Here is a 15,962-nt window from a genome sequence, read left to right on the forward strand (position 1 = left end):
GTCTGTGCCCTTGAGCAAGGCACTTAACCATAATTGCGCCTCTAAGTCGCTCTGGATAAGAACATCTGCTAAATGACTACAATGTAAACTTTCCAGGGAGCAGTCCTCACCCCTCCACCCCAGATGAGGATGACAGCCAGACTGAATTGCTGATTGCTGAGGAGAAACTTAGCCCTGAAGATGATGGACAAGTTATGCCAAGGTACGGTAGTACCTTATTTAGGCATAGGCTACAACACATAGCAGTAATATATTGATTGCCTGTCTGTATTGTCTGTCTACTTCTACTTGGACTGATCAGTTCATTGAACAGTTTGCGTTCATTCACTGTTCATCTCATCGTAGGTACGAGGAGCTGTCTGAGAGTGTGGAGGACTATGTTCTAGATGTCCTGAAGGACCAGTTGAACCGCAGGCAGCCCATGGACAATGTATCCCGTAACCTGCTGCGTCTGCTCACTGCCACCTGTGGCTACAAGGAGGTGCGGCTTATGGCTGTGCAGAGGCTGGAGATGTGGCTGCAGAACCCAAAGGTGAGAGGAGGAGTAACAATCAGCAACACACATCACCTTCACTAGGTAACAGGAATCATCATTTAATTGGCAATAGTGGGCATAAGAGCCATCACCTTCCAGCTCAATAGAGTTGTACATCAGCCTCAAATCTAACATGTAAATGCAGCTGTTTGCATGAAATTATGTACAGTTCAAGTCGGAAGTTTACATACAATTAGGTTGGAGTCATTAAAACTTGTTTTTCAACCACTCCACAAATTTCTTGTTAACAAACTATAGTTTTGGCAAGTTGGTTAGGACATCTACTTTGTGCATGACACAAGTAATTTTTCCAACAATTGTTTACAGACAGATTATTTCACTTATAATTCACTGTATCACAATTCCAGTGGGTCAGAAGTTTACATACACTAAGTTGACTGTGCCTTTAAGCAGCTTGGAAAATTCCAGAAAATGTCATGGCTTTAGAAGCTTCTGATAGGCTATGACATAATTTGAGTCAATTGGAGGTGTACCTGTGGATGTATTTCAAGGCTTACCTTCAAACTCAGTGCCTCTTTGCTTGACATCATGGGAAAATCAAAAGAAATCAGCCAAGACCTGAGAAAAAAATTTGCAGACCTCAACAAGTCTGGTTCATCCTTGGGAGCAATTTCCAAATGCCTGAAGGTACCACGTTCATCTGTACAAACAATAGTACGCAAGTATAAACACCATGGGACCACGCAGCCGTCATACCGCTCAGGAAGGTGACGCGTTCTGTCTCCTAGAGATGAACGTACTTTGGTGCGAAAAGTGCAAATCAATCCCAGAACCGCAAAGGACCTTGTGAAGATGCTGGAGGAAAATAGATGGCATCATGAGGAAGGAAAATTATGTGGATATATTGAAGCAACATCTCAAGACATCAGTCAGGAAGTTAAAGCTTGGTCGCAAATGGGTCTTCCAAATGGACAATGACCCCAAGCATACTTCCAAAGTTGTGGCAAAATGGCTTAAGGACAACAAAGTCAAGGTATTGGAGTGGCCATCACAAAGCCCTGACCTCAATCCTATAGAAAATGTGTGGGCAGAACTGAAAAGCGTGTGCGAGCAAGGAGGCCTACAAACCTGACTCAGTTACACAAGCTCTGTCAGGAGGAATGGGCCAAAATTCACCCAACTTATTGTGGGAAGCTTGTGGAAGGCTACCCAAAACGTTTGACCCAAGTTAAACAATTTAAAGGCAACGCTACCAATTACGAATTGAGTGTATGTAAACGTCTGACCCACTGGGAGTGTGATGAAAAAAAATTAAAACTGAAATAAATCATTCTCTCTACTATTATTCTGACATTTCACATTCTTAAAATAAAGTGGTGATCCTAACTGACCTAAGACAGGGAATTTCTACTAGGATTAAATGTCAGGAATTGTGAAAAACAGAGTTTAAATGTATATGGCTAAGGTGTATGTAAACTTCCGACTTCAACTGTATAATGAAGACTTTTGACTCTGCAGCTGACCCGTCCAGCTCAGGACCTTCTCATGTCTCTCTGTATGAACTGCAACTCCCATGGAGCGGACGACATGGAGGTGATCTCCAACCTCATCAAGATCCGCCTGAAACCTAAAGTCATCCTCAATCACTACATGCTCTGTGTCAGGTCTGCAGGTCCTCTCTTATGGCCATATGATTATTTAATTTGGATATTCCCCTACACATGGTTTATAGATGTTCAACTAAGTACCCAGGTGCCTCAACCAGAACCCTTACCCTAACCCTAGCTTCATGTCCACATCCTGGTTCAACGGTAACCTCAACCCTAACCCTGGAAAGTTGTTGCATATCAACATAGTTGATGTGTTCAATGTTGTTAGTTTGAACGTCTATAGGGGACCATTTATATTTCGAAAGCCTTCATGCAGAACGCTTTATTCATACACGTAACTGTGCTGTCTGGCCTTTGATTACCAGGGAGCTACTGAATGCACACAGAGACAACCTGGGAACTATGGTGAAGCTGGTGATCTTCAACGAGCTGTCCAATGCCAGGAACCCCAACAACATGCAAGTCCTTCACACACTGCTCCAGCACAGCCCAGAGCAGGCCCCTAAGGTGAGGGAGTATTCCATGCTGAAGTGACAACACACCTGCGGAAAATGTAAAATGTGTTACTAGTAGTTACTGAGGGGAAAGTAAATATATGTGGTTCACAGGGCTCAACATTAAGGCTTGTCCACTTGTCCGAAAGGACAAGTAAAAAAATCACAATATCAAACAATTGACATTCTGAGTAAATTGCCTATATTCCTATTTGCTATAGCCTATTTCAATAAATATGTTATATTTACACAAAGCAAGAGAACAATGTAGACAGAGCTAACGCCTCGATCACACCTGCAGCGTCATTGCGCAAAATGGTACGCAGCATCTGTATATGTGCAACAAAAGTTCAACATTCACCTACGTAAAAATGTATGCACACATGACTGTAAGTCGCTTTGGATAAAAGCGTCTGCTAAATGGCATTATATTATTACACATACAGTTTGACGCATACTTTCGATAAATCCAATGTATGCACCACCCAGAACGCACTGCAACTGCCTCTACAACGCAATGCTGCAGGGCAAACGCAGCGTTCCATTGGAAATTCATGTTTTCTGGTGTACCAAAATGCAAAGCCTGTGATCGAGGCGTAAGAGTCTCACCAAAGCAGCGCAAAATATCCGGTCAGAATTTTCTTATTTTTTTGTCTCTCTCGAATGTCGGATGATCTGGGCCAATAGCCAACGTCTATTTATATAGAGGATACTCCGGTGTCTTATTGTTAGAGAAGAACATTCTCTATTTTATCTTTCATTTGATATTAATATGACTTGGCCAATTAAGCCACTCTAAGTTTAATGCATGCTAGATTTCTCCTGCTGTGCTATTTCATTTTTTATTTCACCTTTATTTAACCAGGTAAGCCAGTTGAGAATAAGTTCTCATTTACAACTGCGACCTGGCCAAGATAAAGCAAAGCAGTGCGATTAAAAACAACAACAACAACACAGAGTTACACATGGGATAAAACAAAACGTACAATCAATAACACAATATAAAATCTATATACAGTGTGTGCAAATGTAGTAAGTTATGGAGGTAAGGCAATAAATAGGCCATAGTGCAAAATAATTACAATTTAGTATTAACACTGGAATGATAGATGTGCAAATAGAGATACTGGGGTGCAAATGAGCAAAATACAGTGGGGAGAAAAAAGTATTTAGTCAGCCACCAATTGTGCAAGTTCTCCCACTTAAAAAGATGAGAGAGGCCTGTCATTTTCATCATAGGTACACGTCAACTATGACAGACAAAATGAGAATTTTTTTCTCCAGAAAATCACATTGTAGGATTTTTAATGAATTTATTTGCAAATTATGGTGGAAAATAAGTATTTGGTCAATAACAAAAGTTTCTCAATACTTTGTTATATACCCTTTGTTGGCAATGACACAGGTCAAACGTTTTCTGTAAGTCTTCACAAGGTTTTCACACACTGTTGCTGGTATTTTGGCCCATTCCTCCATGCAGATCTCCTCTAGAGCAGTGATGTTTTGGGGCTGTCGCTGGGCAACATGGACTTTCAACTCCCTCCAAAGATTTTCTATGGGGTTGAGATCTGGAGACTGGCTAGGCCACTCCAGGACCTTGAAATGCTTCTTACGAAGCCACTCCTTCGTTGCCCGGGCGGTGTGTTTGGGATCATTGTCATGGTGAAAGACCCAGCCACGTTTCATCTTCAATGCCCTTGCTGATGGAAGGAGGTTTTCACTCAAAATCTCACGATACATGGCCCCATTCATTCTTTCCTTTACACGGATCAGTCGTCCTGGTCCCTTTGCAGAAAAACAGCCCCAAAGCATGATGTTTCCACCCCCATGCTTCACAGTAGGTATGGTGTTCTTTGGATGCAACTCAGCATTCTTTGTCCTCCAAACACGACGAGTTGAGTTTTTACCAAAAAGTTATATTTTGGTTTCATCTGACCATATGACATTCTCCCAATCCTCTTCTGGATCATCCAAATGCACTCTAGCAAACTTCAGACGGGCCTGGACATGTACTGGCTTAAGCAGGGGGACACGTCTTGCACTGCAGGATTTGAGTCCCTGGCGGCGTAGTGTGTTACTGATGGTAGGCTTTGTTACTTTGGTCCCAGCTCTCTGCAGGTCATTCACTAGGTCCCCCCGTGTGGTTCTGGGATTTTTGCTCACCGTTCTTGTGATCATTTTGACCCCACGGGGTGAGATCTTGCATGGAGCCCCAGATCGAGGGAGATTATCAGTGGTCTTGTATGTCTTCCATTTCCTAATAATTGTTCCCACAGTTGATTTCTTCAAACCAAGCTGCTTACCTATTGCAGATTCAGTCTTCCCAGCCTGGTGCAGGTCTACCATTTTGTTTCTGGTGTCCTTTGACAGCTCTTTGGTCTTGGCCATAGTGGAGTTTGGAGTGTGACTGTTTGAGGTTGTGGACAGGTGTCTTTTATACTGATAACAAGTTCAAACAGGTGCCATTAATACAGGTAACGAGTGGAGGACAGAGGAGCCTCTTAAAGAAGAAGTTACAGGTCTGTGAGAGCCAGAAATCTTGCTTGTTTGTAGGTGACCAAATACTTATTTTCCACCATAATTTGCAAATAAATTCATAAAAAATCCTACAATGTGATTTTCTGGATTTTCTTTCTTCTCATTTTGTCTGTCATAGTTGACGTGTACCTCTCTCATCTTTTTAAGTGGGAGAACTTGCACAATTGGTGGCTGACTAAATACTTTTTCCCCCCACTGTAAATAACAATATGGGGATGAGGTAGTTGGGTGGGCTAATTACAGATGGACTGTGTACAGGTGCAGTGATCGGTAAGCTGCTCTGACAACTGATGCTTAAAGTTAGTGAGGGAGATAAGAGTCTCCTGCTTCAGAGATTTTTGCAGTTCGTTCCAGTCATTAGCAGCAGAGAACTGGAAGGAATGGCGGCCAAAGGAGGTGTTGGCTTTGGGGATGACCAGTGAGATATACCTGCTGGAGTGCATACTACGGGTGGGTGTTGCTATGGTGACCAATGAGCTACGATAAGGCGGGGATTTGCCTAGCAGTGATTTATAGATGACCTGGAGCCAATGGGTTTGGCGACGAATATGTAGTGAGGGCCAGCCAACGAGAGCGTACAGGTCACAATGGTGGGTAGTATATGGGGCTTTGGTGACAATGAATGAATCAAATGGAGTTCTAGGCTATCTCAAAGTTGTAAGTTGTTTTTGAATAACCTCAAGACATGGGAGGCCTAAGGTAATAGTGAGAGAAGAAACAATAGCAAGATATAAAAATCGAATGTGAAATTTGAACAAACCTTTCAGTTGAGAAATAATTATAAGACAGAAATTATGCATGCGTGCGAGGTCGGAAAAAAAGACCCTCCTTGCCGTTGCGAACCAACTAATTGAAATATCATAAAGCATTAAGACCAATTCAAGTTATGAAGACTATTTTCCAAACTATTCTAATAAAGTGTTTAATGTCCTAAAGTTGCAGCTTTTAAATGGGAATAATTATGAGAGTCTATGCTATTCTCAATCACACATTTATTTTGAATGACAAATATTTTAAGAAGTGAAATTGAGCAAACAATACCAAGATGTCAAAATCGAATGATGAGTCAAAAGACAACTTATGCTACAGCTGAGGAAAGCTTTTGAAAGAAATGATTCAGTGTGTGCAACCTACCTACAACACATATAGTAGCCTAGGCTAATAAGAGAGGAAGATGAGGGAGTAAATGCAAATCAGTTTGTAATTATCCAGTTCTGAGGAAAGCAGAGTTGCTCTGGAGCCCATGATGATTTACAACCCCTCACAAGACGCAACAAGAGCACAGCCAGCGCTTCTCGTTGACTGTGTCACTCGCTCCATCTGCACACACAGACACACAGCGGGCCAGATAGACCTAGGGTGCTACACATTTAGTTCACGCCACAGCTCCACCAGAGTAGAATAGGCTATTTGAAAAGATTTGTCTCCCTAAATATATTTAGTCCATGTCACGATTCCTCTCGTCCCTCTGTAGGATGCGAGCCAAATGCTTAGCAGTCTTTAAAAAAAGATTGCCCGCACTACACACAGCTATATCAGTCCGCTAATACAGGACTAGTAAAGGCCCAGTGCACTGCTTTTGTGAAGATTGAAAAAAAAATGTTTTGGGGGTGCTGCAGCATCCTCAGCACCCCTACTTTCCACGGCTATGCCCTTTTGGTCGATGGTGTTACAGACCTTTTTTTTGGGGGGGAAGGGCATTGGGGACAAGTGACTTCAGCTTTCGGACAGGTAAAACATTTTATGTCAAGCCCGAGTTCAGAAATGGACCAGGATGAGCTTTATTGGCTTTGGGTTGAAGGACACATGTTTTTTTTCTTGGAGTGATCACATTTTAACTTTTATTATTTAATAACTGAAACACAAGAAGGAGATGGTGTTTGGAAACCGCTCGTCTTAAAGCTGCGCTCTCGCTTCTGATCCTCTCTTTAGTTCCTGGCCATGGTTTTCCAAGACCTGCTAACCAATAAGGATGATTACCTGCGTGCCTCACGAGCCTTGCTGAGAGAGATCATCAAACAGACCAAGCACGAGATCAACTTCCAGTCCTTCTGCCTGGGTCTGATGCAGGAAAGGAAGGAGGCCACCTACGTCGACATGGAGTTCAAAGTGAGCTCATAAACGTTATATTACTCCCACCCTGTCTCAGTCTCCTGTACCATGAAATAACTCACCCCCTACCTAGTTACATACCCTTCTATGCCTCTTCACATATGAAAAACTTATATGCGTTCTGTGGATCTGAGCTCATGCTCTCTGTCTGTTTTCCACAGGAACGCTTTGTGATCCAGGTGACAGACCTGCTCACGTGCTCCATGATGCTGGGCATCACAGCTCAGGTCAAGGAGGCTGGCGTTGCCTGGGACAAAGGAGAGAAGAAGAGTAAGTTCTTGTAGTTACTTCTTTGCTTGTCGTCAATGTGGACATTTTGAACATCCTTTTTGTCTGTTTCAGATCTGGATGGTCTGAGATCCTTTCAGAATAATATAGCTGCCATTCAGAGGGATGCTGTGTGGTGGCTTCACACTGTTGTTCCCACTATTGCCAAAGTGCCATCCAAGGACTATATACACTGGTATGTGTTTGGGAGTTTTCATGCCACTTTGATTGTTCAAAAAAGATAAACATAGGAGGAGCTAATTAACATCCTACAATAGTTACTTAAGATAATTGTTCTACCCATGTGATGAAAATATACTTGTGTTTATTTTCCCCAGTCTTCACAAGGTGCTTTTCACGGAGCAACCAGAGACCTACTACAAGTGGGATAACTGGCCTCCTGAGAGCGACAGAAAGTGAGCATCTCTTCCGAACCTTTGTTTTAGATTTGTTTTATTCATGTCTGTCTGTCCCTGCTCCGTTGACATCACTTAAATATTTGGCCTCCGGCAGTTTCTTCCTGCGGCTGTGCTCTGAAGTGCCTCTGCTGGAGGACACTCTGATGCGTATCCTGGTCATCGGACTGTCCCGAGACCTGCCCCTGGGCCCGGCCGACGCTATGGAGCTGGCGGACCACCTGGTGAAGAGGGCAGCCGGAGTCCAGTCCGATGGTACAACATCTGCAACAGCAATGGGTAAGTGGAGTTTACTTCATCAACATTTTCATGAAAAGAGATGACGTTGAGGGAACTTTGTTTTTTTGGCATTACATAAAGAGGGATATTGAGCTTGTTTCCCGGTTTTGCTTTTGTAGATCTGGATGTGTTGAGAGTGGAGAGGATCCAACTGATTGATGCAGTGCTGAATCTGTGCACCTACCACCACCCAGAGAACATTCAGCTGCCTGCAGGGTACGTTGCTCTCTTTTTTTAGTATGATTAATGAACTTGCCAGTCAGCTGGCAGTCGACGTTCATGTCGTTTTCTTAAAACAAATTATATTTCTGTAAATAACACATTGGATGTTTTTCAAGGTATACTCCTCCGAACCTGGCGATAGCCACACTCTACTGGAAGGCGTGGCTCCTGCTACTTGTGGTGGCGGCTTTCAATCCACAGAAAATAGGTATGGGTCTCAACCAGGTTTCCCTACAAATCATCAATGTATATATTAGAACCTTAGCCACAGGTTTTCCCTTTTGTTATAATCATTTATTTTTCTTCAGGCTTGGCTGCCTGGGACGGCTATCCCACACTGAAAATGCTCATGGAGATGGTCATGACAAAGTAAGTCACAAATATGAAACATTTATCATTTTAAACCCAACACATACCAGACTAACTACTCAACGAACCTTATCTTCTCCTCCCACTTTTTCCTGCTTGGCAGTAACTACTCCTACCCTCCATGCACGGTGGCTGATGAGGAGACCAAGACCGAGATGATCAACAGGGAGCTGCAGGTGTCCCAGAGAGAGAAGCAAGAGATCCTGGCCTTCGAGAGCCACCTGGCAGCTGCCTCCACCAAGCAGACCATTACAGAGAGCAACAGCCTGCTGCTGTCCCAGCTCACCAGTCTGGACCCACAGTAAGACTCCTGCTTCATACCTGCACCTTGTAGACCACTTTTAGGGACAGTTCCCAGACCCAGATTAAGTGTAGTCCTAGACCAAAAAAAGCATGCTCAAATCTCCATTGAATCGGCTTTTTAGTCCATGACTAGGCTTAATCTGGGTCTGGAAAACCAACCCATTTTCAGTCATGTGATAATAAATGGTAATCTTACTTGTTTCTTTTTTCTAGGGGCCCCCCTCGCAAACCCCCTCCCGCAGTCCAGGAGCAGGTGAAGAGCCTTAACCAGTCCCTTCGCCTGGGTCACCTACTCTGCCGCTCTCGCAACCCTGACTTCCTGCTCAACATCATCCAGAGACAGGTAAACGAGAGCACATCCTCTCTCACCGCTCTTCCTTCTCCAATAGAAAGTATTCTCTCTGGAAGGAACTCTACAACTGTGTTCGATGTTTCCCCCAGGCCTCCTCTCAGTCAATGCCCTGGCTGGCTGACCTGGTGCAGTCAAGTGAGGGGTCCTTGGACGTGCTGCCCGTGCAGTGCCTGTGTGAATTCCTGCTTCACGATGCTGCAGATGACAACTTGCCCATCGAGGATGATGAGGAAGGAGAGAGCAAAGAGCAGAGAGCCAAGAAAAGACAAGTATGCTGCCGTTTCTTAACAGCTATCATATTTCTGTTTGTTTTGAATGGCTTTTGTGGTCAGAGAAATCACTGACTCCAGCATCTCAAAGAATCAACTTGTCATGTTTTATTTCATTATTTCATCCACACAAACCAACAAATGTCATTGTTCTGTTCCCTCTCCCTACACCAGAGGCAACAGAAGCAGAGGCAGCTCCTTGGACGGCTGCAGGATCTGCTGCTGGGTCCTAAAGCTGACGAACAGACCACATGTGAGGTGTTGGACTACTTCCTGCGCCGCCTCAGCTCTTCTCAAGTGGCATCAAGAGTCCTGGCTATGAAGGTGCATTATAAGAGACAGGACACACACTAATATGAGTGTTTCATTGATTTACTCAGGAGATGTATTCATCTACTATGGTTGTTCTGCTGTTGTTCAGGGTCTGTCTCTGGTGCTGACTGAGGGGGGTCTGAAGGATGGAGAGGAGAGGGACCAGCCCATGGAGGAGGACTCCAGAGATGCTGAGCTACTGCCAGGGTACCAGTGGCTCCTGCAGGACCTCCCCAAGCTGCCCCTGTTCGACAGCGTCCGGGGCATGACCTCCACCGCTCTGCAGCAAGTCAGTGGGGATCTGGTCTAGACCATTCATACCAATGTGAACCGTATTTGGCCTCATTGTCAGGTTGTAGTTGACACTAAGTGAGTTTTTTTGCTGAAGAGATGTGGTAAGAATGTGTGTTGTGTTTCTGTTCTTCCCCAGGCCATCCACATGGAGACAGACCCACAGACCATCAGCGCCTACCTCATCTACCTGTCCCAGCATGCACCAGTGGAGGAGCAGGCATCTCACAATGACCTCGCTCTGGTAGCCATGACACCTCTTATCCTCAGTCATACCTCCTATTATTTACCTGGGTTGTGTGTTCAGTAGAGCACCCCGTAGCAAAACGTTTTGCAAGCGGAACTAAAGTCTGTGTTCTTATTGAACAAGTTCAGGTAGTTTTCAAAATGTTTTCTTCCCCACTGAACAACACCCTGTATTGCCTTCATAGTTAGATACTGAGATGGGTTTGATTTGTGATCCTGTAGGATGTGGCCCGTCTGATTGTCGAGCGCTCTACCATCATGAACAGCCTGTTCTCCAAGCACTCCTGCCGTCCCGAGTCAGACGCTGTGCTCTCAGCCCTCATCTCCATCTTCTCCAGCTACATCAGGAGGATGAGGAAGACCAAGGAAGGAGAGGACCTCTACAGCTGGGTGAGGATTGGATCATTACTGGGAGGGGGTGGGGCGGGGCTAACCATACGTTTTTTGCATCTAACTGGAAGATGGTTTCAGACTGACGGTTTCATATTGGTAGACCCTTATCGATAATTTCAACTAGAGGTGCTTGCTGTCAATACAGTTGTCACTGAAATTATATTACTCCTTTGACCCTTTCTATAGTCAGAATCTCAGGACCAGGTGTTTCTGCGTTGGACCACAGGAGAGACAGCCACCATGCACATTCTGGTGGTCCATGCCATGGTCATTCTCCTGACACTGGGGCCACCCAAAGGTATGTATCTCTGAATACCACAGTTGTTGTTACAAACATGGCCTATCTACTGTACCTCATTATCAGTTTCAGTATATAGAATGATTCATGTGTCTCTGTTCTCAGAGGAGAGTGACTTCTTCAACCTCCTGGACATCTGGTTCCCCGACAAGAAACCCCTCCCCACCGCCTTCCTGGTGGACACCTCCGAGGAGGCCCTGCTGCTACCTGATTGGTTGAAGCTGAGGATGATCCGGTCAGAGGTCGCACGATTGGTGGATGCAGGTACAAGTCCAAACACATTAAATACATGCAGGTAGAAGTACACTGCTCAAAAAAATATAGGGAACACTTAAACAACACATCCTAGATCTGAATGAATGAAATAATCTTATTAAATACTTTTTTCTTTACATAGTTGAATGTGCTGACAACAAAATCACACAAAAATTATCAATGGAAATCAAATTTATCAACCCATAGTGGTCTGGATTTGGAGTCACCCTCAAAATTAAAGTGGAAAACCACACTACAGGTGTCACGCCCTGGCTCTGGGGACTCTTAAATGTTGAGCCAGGTTGTGGATTTTCTATGTTTTGTTTTTCTATGTTTTTATTCTAGATCGTTTTGATCTATGTTGGCCGGGGTGGTTCCCAATCAGAGGCAGCTGTAGCTCGTTGTCTCTGATTGGGGACCATATTTAGGCAGCCTGTTTTGCACTAGTCTTGGTGGGATCTTGATCCGTAAAGGTTTGTTGTGTTATAACCTCAGGACTTCACGTATCGTTTCGTTTTGTTGTTTTGCTCGTGTGTTGTGTACGAAATAAAAGATGTACGCTTATCACGCTGCGTCTTGGTCCGTGTCTTCCGGTAACGATCGTGACAACAGGCTGATCCAACTTTGATGTAATGTCCTTAAAACAAGTCAAAATGAGGCTCAGTAGTGTGTGTGGCATCCACGTGCCTGTATGACCTCCCTACAACGCCTGGGCATGCTCCTGATGAGGTGGCGGATGGTCTCCTGAGGGATCTCCTCCCAGACCTGGACTAAAGCATCCGCCAACTCCTGGACAGTCTGTGGTGCAACGTGGCGTTGGTGGATGGAGCGAGACATGATGTCCCAGATGTGCTCAATTGGATTCAGGTCTGGGGAACGGGCGGGCCAGTCCATAGCATCAATGCCTTCCTCTTGCAGGAACTGCTGACACACTCCAGCCACATGAGGTCTAGCATTGTCTTGCATTAGGAGGAACCCAGGGCCAACCGCACCAGCATATGGTCTCACAAGGGGTCTGAGGATCTCATCTCGGTACCTAATGGCAGTCAGGCTACCTCTGGCGAGCACATGGAGGGCTGTGCGGCCCCCCAAAGAAATGCCACCCCACACCATGACTGACCCACCGCCAAACCGGTCATGCTGGAGGATGTTGCAGGCAGCAGAACGTTCTCCACGGCGTCTCCAGACTCTGTCACGTCTGTCACATGTGCTCAGTGTGAACCTGCTTTCATCTGTGAAGAGCACAGGGCGCCAGTGGCGAATTTGCCAATCTTGGTGTTCTCTGGCAAATGCCAAACCGTTTGAGCAGACACATGCACATTTGTGGCCTGCTGGAGGTCATTTTGCAGGGCTCTGGCAGTGCTCCTCCTGCTCCTCCTTGCACAAAGGCGGAGGTAGCGGTCCTGCTGCTGGGTTGTTGCCCTCCTACGGCCTCCTCCACGTCTCCTGATGTACTGGCTGTCTCCTGGTAGCGCCTCCATGCTCTGGACACTACGCTGACAGACACAGCAAACCTTGCCACAGCTCGCATTGATGTGCCATCCTGGATGAGCTGCACTACCTGAGCCACTTGTGTGGGTTGTAGACTCCGTCTCATGCTACCACTAGAGTGAAAGCACCGCCAGCATTCAAAAGTGATCAAAACATCAGCCAGGAAGCATAGGAACTGAGAAGTGGTCTGTGGTCACCACCTGCAGAACCACTTCTTTATTGGGGGTGTCTTGCTAATTGCCTATAATTTCCACCTGTGCAAATGGAATAGACAACAACAGCATGTGCAATTTATTGTCAATCAGTGTTGCTTCCTAAGTGGACAGTTTGATTTCACAGAAGTGTGATTGACTTGGAGTTACATTGTGTTGTTTAAGTGTTCCCTTTATTTTTTTGAGCAGTGTATATGGTGTAAAATACTACCGTAAATAATGATGGTATTTCTGATACTATGTCTGTCCTCTGCAGCGCTGCAGGATCTGGAGCCCCAGCAGCTGCTGCTGTTTGTCCAGTCGTTTGGCATCCCCGTGTCCAGTATGAGTAAACTGCTGCAGTACCTGGACCAGGCCGTGTCCCACGACTCACAGACACTGGAACAGAACATCATGGACAAGAGTGAGAGCGCTTGACCACTAACTATCCTACAACACTATGTCTATTCCACGTGGATAATGTTTGCCTCAGTTATTTAGCTAGTGCTCATATAATTTGTTCCTGATGATTCTGTGTCTAAGTCTGACTATTTAGTGCTGTCGGTATATTCTCTATTCCTGATGTTTCTGTATGTCCTGTGCTACAGACTACATGGCTCATCTGGTGGAGGTGCAGCATGAGCGAGGTGCCACAGGGGGGCACACTTTCCACGGGTTGCTCAGCTCCTCTCTCCCTCCTCGCAGAGGTCAGTCAGTCTCTTACTACTCCGTGATTACATATTAATATGCTATTTATGTTTTCTAATGCCTCTCTGTGGTACATTTCTTATAAAAGTTTTGGAACAGCCCAGTAAAAACACAGTTTTGGTATTTTGGGTCCATACCTGTCAATAACTGAAGACTATGATGTTTAACCTTACAGATAGTACTGAGGTGAACAGGGCCAAAGTTACTGTGGAAACTCCTAGTGGCTCCTTGAAGATGAGAGCCAATCAGATCCCAGTGATTGGGCCTGAGAATGACCTCACCGGCATGTTGCTTCAGGTAAGAATGTATATCTGCCTGGAGATTGACACATTAATACCTGTCTGAAGTTTATGGAGCCAATCATTTTTTTATCTCTGATTTCACCAACCATTTTCTTGTAGTTTGTCTGATAAAACAGACACCAAGGATTTTTTAATCATACCTGCACAAGTAGCCTACAGTGAAATGATTGATTATCCTAGCTGACAGAGTTGTTTGTGGTTAGTAATGTAGTCAGATCTACCACCTGTTCTCAGAGTGCTGACTGAGGGTCTAATACTTCTGGCTTTGTCTCCACAGATGTTCCCTCTGAAGGTGGACCACCGCAGGCCCAGCACCCCTCCCCGGCCCCTCTCCCTGGCCCTGCAGCAGGCTCTGGCCCAAGAGCTGGTGCGTGCCAGACAGGGGGGGCACCCCCAGCAGGGTGGGGTGGCAGTGCGTCTCCTACAGGCCCTGGCTGCCCTGCTCAGCTCTGCCCACGTTGGGCCCCTCGTCATGGCCATGAACCGCAGCCACGCCCTGTCCTGCCCCATACTGCGCCAGCTGCACCTCTACCAGGTATGATTGATGTACTCTGCTGTCCTTCTAAACAGTGCAACAGTGCTGCATCTCTCGCTCTCTCTTTGTCGCACTCTCTCGCTGTCGCTCTCTGTCTCGCTCTCTGTCTGTCGCATATATATATATATATATATATATATATATAGTGAGGGAAAAAAGTATTTGATCCCCTGCTGATTTTGTACGTTTGCCCACTGACAAAGACATGATCAGTCTATAATTTGAATGGTAGCTTTATTTGAACAGTGAGAGACAGAATAACAACAACAAAATCCAGAAAAACGCATGTCAAAAATGTTATAAATTTATTTGCATTTTAATGAGGGAAATAAGTATTTGACCCCTCTGCAAAACATGACTTAGTACTTGGTGGCAAAACCCTTGTTGGCAATCAGAGGTCAGACGTTTCTTGTAGTTGGCCACCAGGTTTGCACACATCTCAGGAGGGATTTTGTTCCACTCCTCTTTGCAGATCTTCTCCAAGTCATTAAGGTTTCGAGGCTGACGTTTGGCAACTCGAACCTTCAGCTCCCTTCACAGATTTTCTATGGGATTATGGTCTGGAGACTGGCTAGGCCACTCCAGGACCTTAATGTGCTTCTTCTTGAGCCACTCCTTTGTTGCCTTGGCCGTGTGTTTTGGGTCATTGTCATGCTGGAATACCCATCCACGACCCATTTTCAATGCCCTGGCTGAGGGAAGGAGGTTCTCACCGAAGATTTGACGGTACATGGCCCCGTCCATCGTCCCTTTGATGCGGTGAAGTTGTCCTGTCCCCTTAGCAGAAAAACACCCCCAAAGCATAATGTTTCCACCTCCATGTTTGACGGTGGGGATGGTGTTCTTGGGGTCATAGGCAGCATTCCTCCTCCTCCAAACACGGCAAGTTGAGTTGATGCCAAAGAGCTCCATTTTGGTCTCATCTGACCACAACACTTTCACCCAGTTCTCCTCTGAATCATTCAGGTGTTCATTGGCAAACTTCAGACGGCCCTGTATATGTGCTTTCTTGAGCAGGTGGACCTTGCGGGCGCTGCAGGATTTCAGTCCTTCACGGCGTAGTGTGTTACCAATTGTTTTCTTGGTGACTATGGTCCCAGCTGCCTTCAGATCATTGACAAGATCCTCCCATGTAGTTCTGGGCTGATTCCTCACCGTTCTCATGATCATTGCAACTCCACAAGGTGAGATCTTGCATGGAGCCCCAGGCCGA

At 45.4% G+C, this 15,962-nt stretch overlaps 1 protein-coding gene across 3 annotated transcripts in view; it reads left to right on the forward strand.

The window, feature by feature from the left end:
* The window catches only part of LOC121550628 (integrator complex subunit 1), a 30,038-nt gene that overhangs the window by 1,955 nt on the left and 12,121 nt on the right, over positions 1-15,962 (forward strand). For all 3 annotated transcript variants that reach the window (XM_041862956.2, XM_041862955.2, XM_041862958.2), the window contains exons 7-31: positions 97-202; positions 346-532; positions 2,015-2,160; positions 2,472-2,613; positions 7,071-7,247; positions 7,412-7,520; positions 7,593-7,713; positions 7,856-7,933; positions 8,031-8,212; positions 8,332-8,428; positions 8,551-8,642; positions 8,743-8,803; positions 8,907-9,104; positions 9,320-9,449; positions 9,548-9,727; positions 9,902-10,051; positions 10,149-10,328; positions 10,470-10,574; positions 10,799-10,966; positions 11,156-11,267; positions 11,373-11,531; positions 13,482-13,628; positions 13,813-13,911; positions 14,088-14,209; positions 14,492-14,749. In XM_041862956.2, coding sequence (XP_041718890.1) covers positions 97-202; positions 346-532; positions 2,015-2,160; positions 2,472-2,613; positions 7,071-7,247; positions 7,412-7,520; positions 7,593-7,713; positions 7,856-7,933; positions 8,031-8,212; positions 8,332-8,428; positions 8,551-8,642; positions 8,743-8,803; positions 8,907-9,104; positions 9,320-9,449; positions 9,548-9,727; positions 9,902-10,051; positions 10,149-10,328; positions 10,470-10,574; positions 10,799-10,966; positions 11,156-11,267; positions 11,373-11,531; positions 13,482-13,628; positions 13,813-13,911; positions 14,088-14,209; positions 14,492-14,749 — 3,506 coding nt within the window. The remainder of the gene's footprint in view (positions 1-96; positions 203-345; positions 533-2,014; positions 2,161-2,471; positions 2,614-7,070; positions 7,248-7,411; positions 7,521-7,592; positions 7,714-7,855; positions 7,934-8,030; positions 8,213-8,331; positions 8,429-8,550; positions 8,643-8,742; positions 8,804-8,906; positions 9,105-9,319; positions 9,450-9,547; positions 9,728-9,901; positions 10,052-10,148; positions 10,329-10,469; positions 10,575-10,798; positions 10,967-11,155; positions 11,268-11,372; positions 11,532-13,481; positions 13,629-13,812; positions 13,912-14,087; positions 14,210-14,491; positions 14,750-15,962) is intronic.

The sequence above is a fragment of the Coregonus clupeaformis genome, chromosome 35, assembly GCF_020615455.1.
Source record: "Coregonus clupeaformis isolate EN_2021a chromosome 35, ASM2061545v1, whole genome shotgun sequence".
Taxonomy (NCBI): domain Eukaryota; kingdom Metazoa; phylum Chordata; class Actinopteri; order Salmoniformes; family Salmonidae; genus Coregonus; species Coregonus clupeaformis.